This window comes from Ailuropoda melanoleuca, chromosome 3, assembly GCF_002007445.2.
Source record: "Ailuropoda melanoleuca isolate Jingjing chromosome 3, ASM200744v2, whole genome shotgun sequence".
NCBI lineage: Eukaryota > Metazoa > Chordata > Mammalia > Carnivora > Ursidae > Ailuropoda > Ailuropoda melanoleuca.
In genome coordinates, this window is record NC_048220.1 from 69339866 (window position 1) to 69355450 (window position 15585).

At 39.8% G+C, this 15585-nt stretch overlaps 1 protein-coding gene across 3 annotated transcripts in view; it reads right to left on the reverse strand.

Moving 5' to 3' along the window:
- Positions 1-2695: 2695 nt before the first annotated feature.
- Positions 2696-15585, reverse strand: part of LIX1 (limb and CNS expressed 1) — a 52930-nt gene continuing 40040 nt past the window's right edge. For all 3 annotated transcript variants that reach the window (XM_019800081.2, XM_034656553.1, XM_034656554.1), the window contains 2 exons: positions 7199-7276; positions 2696-5376 (listed from right to left, as the gene is read on the reverse strand). In XM_019800081.2, the coding sequence (XP_019655640.2) occupies positions 5089-5376; positions 7199-7276 (366 nt within the window). In that variant the 3' untranslated portion in view covers positions 2696-5088. The remainder of the gene's footprint in view (positions 5377-7198; positions 7277-15585) is intronic.

A 15585-nucleotide genomic window follows, 5' to 3' on the forward strand; every position in this document is an offset into this window, starting at 1 on the left:
CTGACTCATGATTCCTTCCTCCTCCTCACTTGTGCTTGCAGAGACCACAGCTCTCGGGAAGGTGACTCTTCCAACTTCCCCTCCCAACTCAACCTGGCAAATTCCTTTCATGTTTCTTAGTTCACATTCCTGAGGAGACAAACTCATCAGTCCACTTTGGAGTTTGAGCCAGGTTAACCAGAATCACTGGCTAGTTATGGGGCAGCTGTGATCAGGATGGGACAGTGTCATGTGGGGCTAATGAGAACACCAAAGAAGCAGGAAACCTTAGGAGTATGGGTGCATGAAACAGGTTTCATGGTTACCCTGTTCAGTGTAGTCCTGCTTTGTGTGTCTGTGTCTTTCTGCACCAGCCCTGGTGAAAACAGTCTGCAGAGAAGCTTAGTAGCTGCCACTTTTAGGTCACACAATATTCCTGTTTCTCTTAGAAATTTTCAAAGAGTTTGTAAGAAGGCAGGAAAAAATTAACTTTTCTTCAGTAAGTCAGCAAGTGGAAGAAACCATGATCAGAAGAGGCAACAGTGGGTGGGGTGTTGGCAAGGTTATCTATGGAGGGACAAAGAGAATATAAAGAGACTGGAGAACCAGTCTGGGGCCGAGAAATACACCTCAGGAGGTTTTCAATACTATGCCTTAGACCCACAGCTGCCCTTGTTCTACCTTCCCTTGCCCACTCACAACCTAGGGATGTATTAGGTCCTATAAATTAGTATTTCGGGTGCCCTACTGCTTATGTAGGCTAGTTTGGGAAACTTGACACCATTTATGACCTTGCTTTTAGAGAAAAATGCACCCTCGGGGTTGAACAACTGACTTAAAATGTATTTGTGGTACATAATTGCTGCTACAATTAGGAACTGCTATAAATGGATAGCAATCTGGGATTTTCACTTGCAAACCACTAGAGAATCAACAGTTCTCAAGAAGCTTCTGTTTGCCTTTCCCACAATCTACTTTGTTCCAAGGTACAAAGTGCTACCAGGGTTTAGTCAGGTTTAAAGAAGCAACTTTATATGAGCTAAAAGAGATTTCCATGGTCTCTGGTAAAGAGATTAAAAGTATTTCCAAATGTTAAGGCCAAAGTGATAAAAGAGTGGGAGCTGCTCTTTTGGTAGAAAAAAGGCAGCCATATCTCTTTGCCCCTTCTGTTTTTCTCCAGCTTCCAGAAAGGGTAGAGGGGCAACATTCCCTTCTCTCCTTTATTCCTTTCTGCACTCTACCCCAAGAGGCTGCTTACATCCAAAGGGGGCAAAGCTATGCTGCCCACTAAAGAATGTGTTAGGTAGCTTTAGGGAAAAGAACTAAAATTTAAGTCTGATCAGAAACACCTGGTAAAGTGGTAAATTATCCAGACCTTCTCCAGTAATTTGGTCAGCAGGTCTGGGGTGTGGCCCAGGAACTTTAATTTTTAAATGAGTACCCCAGATGATTCTGGTATGGATATTTTATGTATCATATTTGAGAAAGCAAGCCTGGACCCTGGGGCAGAATTTAGCTGTAAGATACTCTGTGTGTGTGTGTGTGTGTGCTTGCCCTGCTTTAGTTCTGGGCTCCAGGAAAGCCTGTTGCTCAAACAGGTCCTACCTAGCTCAGAGGAGCTCAACATTGGAATTGGGGCCAAGGCCAAGTGGAGTAATAGCTTCCACTAGCTAGGCCAAGGACCTTTGGGCCAGACCTTCCTGGGTAGAGCAGTCATTCCCAAACCTTGTTGCACATTGAAACAACCTGGGGAGTTTTAAAAAATACTGATGCCTGGGCCCTTCTTCCAGAGAGTTTGATTTCATTGGTCGAGGTATAGTCTAGACATTTAGGATTTTTTAAAGCTCCTTAATTATTTCTAATGTGCAGCCAAAGTTGAGAACCACTGTGCTGGAGAAAATTATTTCCATGTTCCTAAAAGCCCTAGCTAAAAATAATATTCACTATTTAATACCATAGACACCATAGAAGAAAACTTAATATTTGCATTTCTGCAAGGCAAAACAAAAAAGTATCAACAATATGTAAGTGATAATATCCTGAAGAGTGCTTACTTGTAAACATAGTCAAGGATAATAAAATTTTCTTCGTCTGGCTTCTTCTGTCCTTAGGCAAGAAAGAAAGGCACAGCGTGATATATCTCAGAATTCTCTAAAGCATTTCAGCGATAAAGTCAACTATACCAATACTGCTACCTTCAAAATTTTCCCCCCAAGAAACAAGGAAGTGTTAAATCTTTATATTTTTTTTTCCTCTTTTCCCTGAGACATAAAGGATTAGATTCAAAGTTGATGTGGATACAGCATTTCAAGAATATCTGTAATTTTATTCTTCTCCTTTTCTAGAGGTAAGTGAATGAATTTAACAGAAAACATATCAGTGGACTATAGCTTTTGAACAAATGGACAACCAAATTCTGATCATTAGAGGAACAATGACTTCATTAAATCAGTAATATTCTGATAGATTCACACACATTTGGTGACTAGTTTGCTTTCAGCTGCTTTTTCATAACGATTTGGTGTATTTGGATTTTGTAAAAATTAAACTATTTCTTGTCAAGATACAGTACAATTCTGTATGTAAGGATAATGACATTTATCCTAGAATTAGGCTACACAGGGCTATGTCTGAACTAGCTTGGATCCCTGCTGAAAAGTTCAAGAGACGGTAAGTCTGTGCTCAAAATTAAGAGTTCTAAACTGGAGGTTGTTGGACAGAGCAATCCATGGACTTTGGAAAAGTCCGCAAGCTCTCTGAAACTGTTTGTGCGAATTTGAACGTATGTACTTCATTCTATTTTCCTAGGAAAAAGTCCATGACTTTCATTGGATTCTCAAAGGGGTCATAACCACAAAAGTTTAGGACTCAGAGCTCCATATATTTGAATAGAGAATCCTCCACTCCAATCCTCTTCAACACAGTGTATCACTGAGAACAAGATACAGAAAAGGAAAAATAATAATCTACTTTGCTTTTCAACCTGGCTCTTCTTGGGTCTGGAATTATAAATGTTTGCGTGATGTACTGACAGATACTGACTGACGTACCTTATGTTTTAGCTGACATTGATTTGCTATAAATGAGCATCAAAGGGCCCAGCAACTGCAAAGATGCTGACTTTTGTTTCTTTTGCTGTAGTTTCCATGCCATTCCAGGAAGAACGGGCAGTTTTGACCAGCTGGGGAAAAACTGCCGTTGGCCAAGGGAGAACCTCTGCTTTCAGTTTACAGAATGGGTACAGCTTTCTGATTGTAGGGCAGAGAATAAATTTACTATTTTCCCAGCTGATTCTACTTCCTGCATCTAATTAGATGGTGTCAGCTTGAGGGAGTCATTGTCAAAGTCTGCAAATGCAGCAAAGATGTACCTACCTTTAAACACACCCAACATGGGAAATTTTGGCTTTCTGAAATGATAAAGAGTAATAGCTTTATGAAAAAATTACTTTAAATAGGAGGTTTCCTAAATTTTAAAATTAATTCAATTTACAAATATTAATCCTAATTCCTTTTTGAGATTTTAAGGGAATACAGTTTTATTTTAGGTGATATTTAGCCTCATAATGGAGAGGAATGTGACATTTGTTAAAACAATATTTTTAAATTAAATTTATCTAATATTTATATAGTATTACCTTTTCACATTAGAGTAGGGGACATCTGAAGCTAAATTCTCCCCTGGTGTAAGAAATATGCTATATGAAATTAATTTTTTATTATCAAGTTTACTTCAAAAATACATGAATAGTATACATAGTTTTCATGGGGACTTAAGGAGTGATAATTACATCTGCCCATATTTAGATATGAAGTTAAACTATCATGCTTCTGTAAATTTTAATGTAAAGGTAGTGGTTTTAGCCTTCAGGAAAGTTAATTCGCATTTGCCTAAACATGAAGGAAAAGAAACCTTGTTTAACATTGAAAAAACTGTGTTCTTTATTTTGAAATTTTGGACTAAATGCAAGATAATCCATTTCCATAAATATGGAAATTCCTATGAATGTTTAAAATTGATACCGGTGCCGTTCTTAAACTTGAGCTACTAGAAACTATCCAAAAATTGGTCTGTCTTTGTTTTTGGTTTTCTAATCAATTAATTGACCCAAGCCATTTTCAAAAAGAGATGTCTAATAAAAACCTAAAAATGACACTACACTTGAGCTACTCACGGCTCATGTTCTTGAACAACAACAAAAAGACAGCTAAAGACTCCTCTCTAATGCATGAGAAAACAATCAAACACAGGCACTGTTAAAAGCTAATGAGTTTTCAAAATGCTTTAACCTTTAAAATGCCAGTAATTTTCTTCATTATAGATATATGACTGTGGTGGCAAAAATAAAAACAAATCAATTCAAGTAATCTATTTGCAAATTAAAAATGAACATGACTGACTGCAGGACTCATAAAAATTAGATATTAATTCTTCTTGAGGAATACCCATGAAGGTGATATCCCCATATGGAAGAGTGTAGATTTTTAAAAATGATTATTACTGGCATTTTAAGCCAAATTAAATTTATTAAGTGTTTTCATACTATTATCACTTTAAGACTTTGATAGTGGGATGTCCAGATAAAATCCCCACTGTAATTTTGGATTACACCTAGTAAAGTATCTCTTAGCTTATAAAGCTTAGGAAGAAACTCTGACCCATGCATATTTTCTATATTGTTTATTTAATGCCAAGTATTTTAAAAAATTGCTATCATGCTACTTTCCCCAGTCTTGGCTGATGTTCTTTTGGGGGATGTTACACTGGCCCATTGTTTAAAACAACACATATAATCTAGCAAGGCACATGTCAACAGGGCTTTAGGTTGAAGCCAAACCTGGAAAATATTTTTCCAATAATCTTGTCTCCATCCTTTCAGTAAGGGGCGGAACTCTTGAAAGCATGATAGGAAAATGCATCAAGTGGGATGTTGGGTCCTGTAAGGGTCCTACTACTCTTAGATTCTGTGAATGGAATGGATGGGAAGAATTAGTACAGCCTTCAGGTAGTAGCTATAGGTGCTAAAGCCTCTGATGACCTCCTTCACTGAGCTTCCTAATTTTAGAGTCTGGCCTGTGCCAACCTCAGGGCAGCTGGGACCTGGCCTTGCTAGTGGTAGCCGCAAAGAGCCGTTAGGCTCAGCTGATCATCACTGGGTGAGGAGATGTCAGGATCACTGTAGATCTGAGTCAGGGCTAAACTCAGGATTTCTTTCTTTTCTTTGTAAAACCGCAGTTCTTGTCCCGCTTTCCTTGCTTCCTCCAACTCCCTCAGGGCCATCCGTAGCTCTTGAGAGAGGATTCCTGGTGACTCCTTCTCCTTCATAATCCAGTCCAGGGCCATGTGACTGCGCATCTTTTCATCTAGGGAATACTGGGAATAGTAGGAGATGACTTCCTGGGAGTCAAGAGACAAAGTCCAGAGTGTCAATGAAGAACAACAAAGGCACCTGTGTTCATGGCCTCCCAACACCTCATTTCCTTTGTCTCTGCCACCCCCCACATCCACATCCATAGGGGTTTTGCCAACAACTGAACCTCTCTAATGTTCACAAACGGAAGCCAAACCTCAAATAGACTTCTTAAAGCAAATGAATGGCTAAGCTGATCAGGCAAAGCAAGGTCACCTCAAGTTGAGTCAAAACACTACCACCAAGAACGACTCAATAATGTTCACAAACAAACAAAACTCTGACCTTGCTAGAAAATGTCTTCCTTTGAAAATGTCTTCCTTTATGCATGAATATTACTACCTCATTGATTCCTTGAACTCTTCTGCCCAGCATTATCTCCTTCAGCAATGTAGAGAGACAGAAACAATTATATGGAAGGATTAGGGCAGAATTGTGTTTGGTTACACCCTCCTGCAGAGAGCAGGAGGCTTTGAGTCAGGACAAGGCTTAGAAACCAGGAGAGTCAACTTCCTAATTGCTGTGTTCTTAGCATAAGGAAGATAGATGGCAGTCCAAATGGCTCACGGGAACTACAGAAATAACTTTAAGAATGCGGAACGTAGGCATTATCATTATTGATACCATAATGGTACCTTCATGTACATTGTCTCTTCTGTAAATAATTTGAAATTAATCACTGTCAATTCTCATGTGAAAAATTTGCCAATACATTGTAACATCATGTATAGGTTTGATGGATATACTTTAAAAATATCTTGTAGAGTGGATGCATTGCTTATTTTTATTTTCAAGAACATATGGTATTTATTTATGACCTTAACAAATTAAAAACAACCATGGAAAAGTGTTTATAACCAACCCAGCGAATTTCAAAGGCCTTTTATAAAATCAAAGGAAAAGAAAAAAATAGCCCTAGCCATTGTCAACTACTTATTTCTTTTCCATCTTTGACATTTTGAAAGCCAGACTTTCTAACCAAAGAACAACTAAAAACTCCTGGGGCTGCAGTGCATGGAAAACTTATATCCACCCACATCTAGCTGACTGGTAGAGACTTGATCCTTCTTACAAATTCCTGTTAGAAAATTCTCAAAAATGAACAGCCGTCTTTCAAAGTCTACTGGTGCCTAAAGGAAGGATGAATCTTGGAGGGTAGTAGGTGAAAACTGTTAAAGACACAGGAGGAGATATGCCTTTGCCATTAAAAAACGGGGGGGGCGGGGCGGGGAGGGTGCTTCTCATAGGTAACAAAGAAATAGTGAGACCTTGTTTCTGAAAAATAAAGAAGAAACTTCCAAACCAAAAAATTAAGGTGATTGAATGCCAGCTTGCCCAACTTCATAATCATTTCTGTTGTCCTCTGGGGACTTTTGGTGGGGGTGAGAAAAATCCTCCTGCTACAATCAACTTTACCACTCTTCAGTGACGAGGTTCAGAAGCAGTGCATTCTCAAATTTCTGCATCGGAGTAGAAGAGGGCACAAATTCTAAGGCAGGGCAGGTGCATAGAGAGATTCAGCATTTGACTTAGAAACCAAGTCTGTCTTAACGATCCCTCCATTTTGGCATTTAGTACAGGTATCTAAATCAGTCCTATATGCAGGCAACATTCTCCTTACTGTGCATATTTGATCAGTCCCTGACTCAAATGGACTGTTATATATATTTTTTCATGTATCCTCTGCTCTTAATAGATAAGATATCAGATTTAAACAGAGAAAAATCCAAATAAAGGAAATCTAGGAAGATGATGAGCCATCTGCTCAGTCCATACGACACAAACCCATTCTTGACTGGAAAATCTTACCTGTCGGGAACACTTTGTTTCACGTAGGGCTTTTAGGCTTCCATTCCAGTGCAATAGTTGGAAAATGGTCATCAGCTCCTACAAAACCCAAACAACCGTCATTACTCTCAAAGCAGAAATGTGAAAGAAAGTGTGAAAGTTGGGCAGGGCATAACTTTGATCCCCAACTATCTCAGGGAAATAGAATATACAATATCATTGGAACACTTTGAGACTTTTCAAACACCAGAGTCCCCAAGCTTCTGGAGCATTTTCAAAGGAATAGTTTAAAAAAGGATGATACTGAAGAGCAGCAGAATTTGCTGTCCCCAAAATATGAGTTCAGGACATGTCACCCCAAAACATGCCACTTTGGTATATTAATTATTTTAAGCTGTAAGCACTTGAAAAACAGCAGATGGAAGGAAAGGCTTTCTCCGAACTCACCTTATCTTCCTAAAGACACATCCTCCAAAAGGAACCCAATTATGATAAATCCCCTCCTGAGGAATTTCATCAACCAGGGAAGATCGACTCTTATCACAGAAGAAGACACAGACTAACACACCTCCCTTCTATTTTACTAAGGGCCCATTCATCTTTTTAAAGAATCATTTAGTATCTCCTAAGAGGCCTACATCCCCCTTCATCTTTCCCTATTAAGATGGTATTTGATCCTAAATTCCAAGCCACCTTAGGAAGACACTATTTTTCCATGAGTATCTCTCATGTATACATGAGGTATATGTGGTTAAAAACTTCTGTTTTTCTCTTATTAATCTGTCTTTTATTACAGAGGTTTCAGCTAAGAACGCAGAAGGGTAGAGGGGAAAATTATTTTTTCTCCCCTAAAATACATTCATACCACTGAATACTTTCATTCACAGAGAAAGGATGAGAAGTCCCTCTAGGTTCTTTTTTTTTTTTTTAAGATTTTATTTATTTATTTGTCAGAGAGAGAGAGAGAGAGCACAAGCAGGGGAGTGGCAGGCAGTGGGAGAAGCAGGCTCTCCACTGAGCAAGGGGGACCCTGGGATCATGACCTGAGCTGAAGGCAGATTCTTAGCCAACTGAGCCACCCAGGCGTCCCCCTCTAGGTTCTAATATAAAGAATCTCTATGATGTGGGTGTTAAAAGAAAAGCAAGGTGCACAACTCACATACTGTGTGCTAGTATTTGATTAAAAAAGAATAGAAAATCCCTATAAATATTTGCTTGTAAATGCCTATGAGAGTTCTGGCAAGACCAAAAGAACTGGGTAACATAGTTGTCTTTGGGGTGGGAACAGGAATGCCTGTGGGGGAGGAGTGCAAGGGAGACCATCCACTCACAGTCTTTTGTACCTTTTGAGTTTTGAATCATGTGACAATATAATATATTAAAGAAAACCATTTAAATTTTTAAAAATTTCAGCCAAAGAGTAAATATAGATAAGATATAATGGACAAACTACAGAAACTGTAAAATACTCCTATGTTTATAAATTCAGTCAAGAAAATGCCTGAAAATATGATAATCAGGTTGAATTGACATTAAAACCAATCCCTAGTTTCCACATTCAATGGCCAGGGCTGAGCTCGGCATTAAGCTCCTATCAGCATCCTTTACCTTCATGATATCAAGGGCAAGCTAAACTGTATAAACACTGAAGATTTTATTTTCTTAATGTGATTAGAAGGGGCAGTCTTCCACTGAAGCTATCTGCTTTTTTATTCTTTTTTTGGTCAGAAAGACATCTATTGTGGATTAACAGCACAAACCACATACACACAATACAATTAAGGAAATTAAGGACATTTTTGGTCATGACACTAGTTATGAACACTAAACATTTAGACAGCTGTCCTACTGACCATTCAAAAAAGCTGATTTTTATTGTCTTTACCTCTGTTTGCTCAGAAGAAGTTTAAATTATGAAAATGAGGAGACTGAAGGCATTCTGAGATTTCAGACATCTTACTAGGTAAATTTTTTTTTTACGATTTTATTTATTTATTTGACAGAGATAGAGACAGCCAGTGAGAGAGGGAACACAAGCAGGGGGAGTGGGAGAGGAAGGAAGCAGGCTCATAGCGGAGGAGCCTGATGTGGGGCTCGATCCCATAACGCCGGGATCATGCCCTGAGCCGAAGGCAGACGCTTAACCGCTGTGCCACCCAGGCGCCCCCTTACTAGGTAAATTTTAAAGCTGTAAGATGATCAGAAGAGCAAATATCACCATTCTTATGTCTGAAGTTGCCAGTGGAATGTAATTTTTTTTTCTTCTTTTCAGTTGGGGATTTTGTCTATATTCTACTGTACAGTAAGCACTTGAAGAGCCCTTAGAGACCTCAGTAAAAGCAAAACCATGTGTTTCCATTAATTAAAATACAACATGGATACCAGTGGAATTACTCCTCCTGCCCCAAATAGAGATGCCACCATCTGCCTAGGATGCCGCCCCTCTCATGCCTCCCTCCTCCATTTCTCCCTGCCCCATCCAGATTTGTACTCTGTCACATCACTATGAAAATCTGGAAAAGTGAGAGTGATTAGTTCTGTGGCCAAATCTTATATAATCTGCTTCTCACCCCTGTGCTTCTCATCAAAGTAACCCCAGAGACTGAGGAGAGTATTTCTGTGCCGCCTTTCTCACTGTACCTTTAACCTACTCAGTAAAGACTTTGTAGCCATAAAAATGAAAAGGAACACTTTTTATGTCCTGATAGGAAACAGTTTCTGTGGTGTTACAGAATGGCCACTATTTCCAAATAAGACATTTCTTTTCATTTAATGTTTTAAGACTCCACTTGAATTTTGCATTCTATTATATATGTCCATTTTTTAAAATAATAGATACCACCTACAGTCTTCCACCTTCCCCCCAACCCAAGTTTATAAATGGTTGGTATAACCCAGAAAGATATACTGAATTTTTGTGTGACTTTCAATAACCTTCTTGGTATTGTCCTCATATCCCTGGGGCCCAGTTTGAGAAACATCCTATAGGGCTCTTAATTCCATCCTCTGACAATTATTGCCTTAGGAACATATTCTTCCTACAATGTGTTCTAAGCTCTCGTTCTTATCTATATACTAACCGTTGTCCCCCTTCCAGATAAACTCCCATAATTTCACCCAGCTATCCTCCTAAGACTTTAGAACCCACAATTCTGCTGTGAACAGAGTCAGAAATCGTTCTCATGTCCCTTGGCAACCTACATGTCTCAAAAACATCCCCGCAGAGACTTGAGCTATTTTTGACTGCAGGAGAGTCACCCCCCCACACCCTTTCTGGTTTGTCTAAATTTCTATTCCATCCCTAAGGAGTTTTTGCTGTAACACAACTGCCTCTTCCTCAGTGTTGTTCTTGTTCCTAAAATCCCACAGGGAATATGACCTTCTTTCTGCCTCCATACATTATGTCCCAATCTAGTTCTTGCCCTCCTCTGTAGAGATACTAATCTTACCATTGCTAGGTAACATATATTGAGATATTTCCACATTCTTCCTGTCGCAATTTATTTCCCCTCATAAGACCAAATTCACTATCCTCAGATCTTCCCAAAGCTGTAGGAGCCCAGGAAATCCTTGTATGGCTTTTACTGGTTCCGTCGGAAATCCCTGCATTATTGTAGACTGGCAAGGAGAGGGCTGTGGACTTTAGTAAGGATTCATTTCCTGGTTTCACCAGGATTCCTTGCTGCCTGGTTTTCACAGTTCTGTTTTCTATCTGTCAAAGCCTTATCACTTTAAAGGAAATCTGTTTGGTGAGCGATCTGTCCTGCTCCTCATTCAAGTCTTTGTGCTGTGCTATTTGTTATGTGGCTGATCTAGAACCCTGGGGAATTGGGTAGGCTGACAGATAAACAAGAAGCTGGCCATTAGATTGGGTTGGGACTAGGGTGAGGTGAGTGAAGCAAGATTTAAGGTGAGCCATGAAAGTTCAAGTTCCTTTACTTATAATTCTGTCTTTAGGAGCACCTGGATGGTTCAGTCGGTTAGGCGTCTACCTTTAGCTCAGGTCATGATCCCAGGGTCCTGGATCGAGCCCTGTGTCAGGTTCCCTACTCAGTAAGGAGCCTACTTCTTCCTCTCCCTCTGCCCCTACACTTCACTCTCTCTCTCCCTCTAATAAATAAAATCTTTTAAAAAAATTCTCTTTATTTAAAATCTTGTTATTTTTTTGTTAAGAATTTTTACATATTCATTTTGAGTTTTTAAAATACTGCATTATAATATTGTCTTGATCACTGAGTTTTTTGACATTCCTTTAAATTTTGTGGTTGAGGTGAAGGCCTAAGTCTCCTTACCCTAGTCTGGTCCCTTCTGGTTAGTGTGTCTCAGGGACAATGCCAGCTGCATGAGCTTGTGATCTGTGCTGTCACACAGGACCCCAAGCTTGATTTAATGCTCCGCTGACTTAAAATTCTTAGTAATTATTTAAAAAGGCCCTGCATTTTCATTTTGTATGGGCCCCAAGAATTATGTGGCCAGTCCTGATCAGTAAAATAAATTTGAAATCAAATGGAGAAGCAAGCCCTGTGATTCCTGCCAAGTTGCAGTTTTCATTCTACAGCTTTCCTGGTTCGATTTGTCATTCATCCAGTTTAAACCACCAACAGCTGGGCTCTGTCCTCACAGTGCTTCCTGGTGTTGTCTCCTATTAGGAACAATGTTTGCCCTTTCAGCTACTTCTTGGGGAGAAAATGCACTCTGCTTCTCTCTGGAACTTTGTCTGGGAGATTCGTTTGGTTCTGTGATTCATCAGAAATAAGAAAAACAAACACTGTAAATGGAGAACTTGAAAAACAGGTGGGCACCATCTCCCCACCCAAGAGAGTGGATTTAAAGGAAATTTGTTTATGGGATGAAGTTTTAAAAGGCGACCTGGAGAATTTAGCAAAGATGTAAATAAACAACTCGTCCTTGGACTGCATTAGGCTTCAGAATAAATATATTAACCAGCTTCAGTCAAAGTCCGTCTCAAATCTGACCTTGACAAGACCCAGAGGCTAGCGCTGTCGCTGTCCCTCCCCCCAAACATCAGGCAGTTTTCTGTATGGCAAGGCTACTCAGCTTCCCTCCCACGAAGTAAACGTAAGCAGAAGCCTATCACGTTTCCTCTGAGTGCTGCCTCCTTGACAGCCCCCCTGGAAAGCCTGCAGGCAGTTAGAAGACACCAGCCTTGTTTTTATACGGTATAGTCATCCGTAGCTAGATACAGACACACATCTATTACCCACCAGGGGTACTGAATTGCTGTATCGGCTGCAAACAGCCTGGGTCTGTGGTCAATTCCCATTATGTAAAGAAACAAGCTGATGCATTTAACCCAGGGCCACCAAGGAATGTGCTGGGACCCAGCAGGCAACCTGGAACTGGTGGAAGGAAAAGGGATGTGCTCCATGGCCCTCCTCCTGGGCAGTTAGCATCCCTACTGGGGGAGTGAGTTTGGATTTTTCCTGCCCTCACAGCTTCCTCTTCCTGTGTCCCCCATCCTGCCCCCAGCCTCTTTTTTGAGAATTTATGAAGCATTTCCACAGTTTGATTCAAGTTATTATTTTACATATTTAAGTTCCTTACTACATAGACCACACAGAAAACATACAGCCCATCACAAGGTAATTAAGAATTACTAAAAGGTGGTTGAGTACAACCATTCATAGTACTTGGACAAAATTTTAAGAAATTTTTTTTAATCTTGCCTTCTCCATCTTTGGCAGACTAACTCAACTGCATTCAAAAATCATTCTTAATTTTCTGAAAAGAGCTACTAAATCACATACAAGTTACTATGTACCAAGGCAGGCAACATTCATTTTATCATAAGAGAAGTACAATATTCTTTGTTGAGGGGAGGAATTAAAATAAATGGGGTTCTTCCTTGGGAAAATTGCTATACTAGATGCTTTTCAAATGTCATGTAAATTCCACAAAAATCCTATACAATGGGCATTATGATTCTTATTTTAGAGATGAGAAAACTGAGTCTCCGATGGTTATGTGCCCAGGCAGGAAGTGGTAGAGCAGGTTTCAGACATAGTTCTGTTCAGTTTTTAAAATTGGTGTCCTTTTGCTTGTATTATGCTCCTCCTTTTTTTTTTTTCTTCTCTGTTTAACTTTAGATCATTATGGGGGAAAAGCATGGACCTTTTATAGTTCTACCCTTTTATTCTACAGTAAGAACTCTGAAATGTTTGCAGGGTACTGCCTTGTCCTCATTTGAAATCTTGAAGTTAGATAAAGTTGTCAAGGGAATCCATGCAGTAGCCTTTGGCATTTCAAGTGAAGCAGTCCTTCTTCAGAAGTATCTCTAATAACAGTTGTCAATCTTCACTGAGCATTTACGATATGCCAGGAACTATTTTGGACTCTTTCAATTATTGTCCCGTTGAATGCTCACACTGGCACTGGGAGAGAGCACCAGGACTATTAGTCTCCCTAATTTACACATAATGAGGTGACAGATTTAGAGGTGAAAAGTAGAGCCAAGCTAAACCGAACCAGCCCACTTCAGAGTCTGGGCTCAGAATCACTGAACTCATGCATGCCCCTGTCTATTCCAGAGGGTAGGCTTTAGGGATACCTGGTCTCTTCAAACCCAAGGCAATCAACACCAAAAATCAGTGAGACCACCGCCACTTAAAAAGAAAAGGAAGACCAAATGAAGAGGGAGTATTTTTGCTTCAGTCAAAGGAGAGGACTAATGACAGAAAATACTGGTTTTTAAAAAAAATGGGCAGGAGGGACGTATCTACCTGAAAAGTGGCTATGCCACTGCAGTCCAGAAAACACTTTGAAAGGTATTTGAAAGCTGGTGGCTTCGGGGCTCAGATGAAACACTGTTGTAAATTACACCGTGATGAACATTTTGGTCCATAAAACTATATCTCTGACGGCTTCTGGGAATCTAACCTAAAGCAATAGAAATACTGGGGGCAGAGTCTCTTTATTATAACACTGCGTATTGATTCCTACTAGCATTGTGTAAATATGGATATTTAACATTCAGGTTAATTTTTTTAGAGAGCACACATTTCATGTCCAATCACTACTGAATTTTCATCTGCCCTGGTAACAGTGAGGGGTGTGAGCTCAGAAATCAGACTGTGTGGGTCCTTGTTCTGCAATTGACTAAGCTCTAGGGCACACTTCCTACAATGATGACATGGGGATAGTAAATACTCATGTTTATCGTGATGTTCAACTAGGATATTTGTTAAATGCTTAGCACAGTGAGCACCGCGGTAGAGAAAGTAAGCAGCCAATCAGCGTCGGCTATTATTCTTATTGTTAATGTTATTAAGGTAGTTATTTAATTTGCAAATAATAGGTAGTGTAGTTCCTCAGCTCTATTACCACTTGTCAGCAGTGGATGAAACAGAGTTACAGTTTGCTGAAGATTTTGATCTAGTTAACAATGGGTGGTGGCAGATCTTGTGTAATGGAAATAACAGAACTGAGGGGGGCATTGTTTAAGGTACATTACAGACAACTTCATCTATGACTTCGGAAAATTAAGAACCAAATGGTTACAACCAACACTTCAAACTGTTTCATTTGGCTTAAAAGGGAACTTTGTACTGAAAAACTTGTGAAATGTTACAAGTCTTCAGATGGTGGTGTTCCCCAGCTGTTTCTTAGACCTAAGTGCTTTACTCTGCTTTAAGAAAGCAAAGCCTGTGCCTTATTTGCTTGTTTGTTTTAGCCTCCTGAGGTGAGGCAAAGACAGAGCTACCATGCTGGATTCGAAGAGAGTTAAATTAAAATGACCAAAACAAAAAAAGACTAGATTATTGGGACAGGAGATGTTAATGATAAGAGTGGCAATCTCCCAGGTGTCTGGATTGTGTAGCAAAATACCCATGTAGCAGGAAGTCAGGTACCTGAAACTCCAGCATGGTCTTCCCCATGTTTGACTCCAGCATGTAGTGGTAGGCTCCAATGCTGGTGCTGGGGTCATCCGCATCATCCAAAGTGCCCTTGGGAAGAAAGCAGAAAAGGACAATAGTATGGATTTTCCCCTCCTCTTCTTTTATGGTCACAAACTAATGCTGTGGCCGTACAGTGAAACTTCTAGTATATTGAGCCTTCAGGTGTGCCTTCTTCTTCTTTTTTTTTTTTTAAAGATTTTATTTATTTATTTGACAGAGAGAGAGACAGCCAGTGAGAGAGGGAACACAGGCAGGGGGAGCAGGAGAGGAAGAAGCAGGCTCCCAGTGGATGAGCCTGATGTGGGGCTCAATCCCAGGACTCTGGGATCCCGCCCTGAGCCAAAGGCAGATGCTTAATGACTGAGCCACCCAGGCGCCCCATCAGGTGTGCTTTCTACAACCAAGTCTCCAGTTGATTTGGGATAAAATTCTTAATCTCACCATGACTCAGAATAGAGGATTTTTTAAATCAATTTGAACATGCATTTGAAT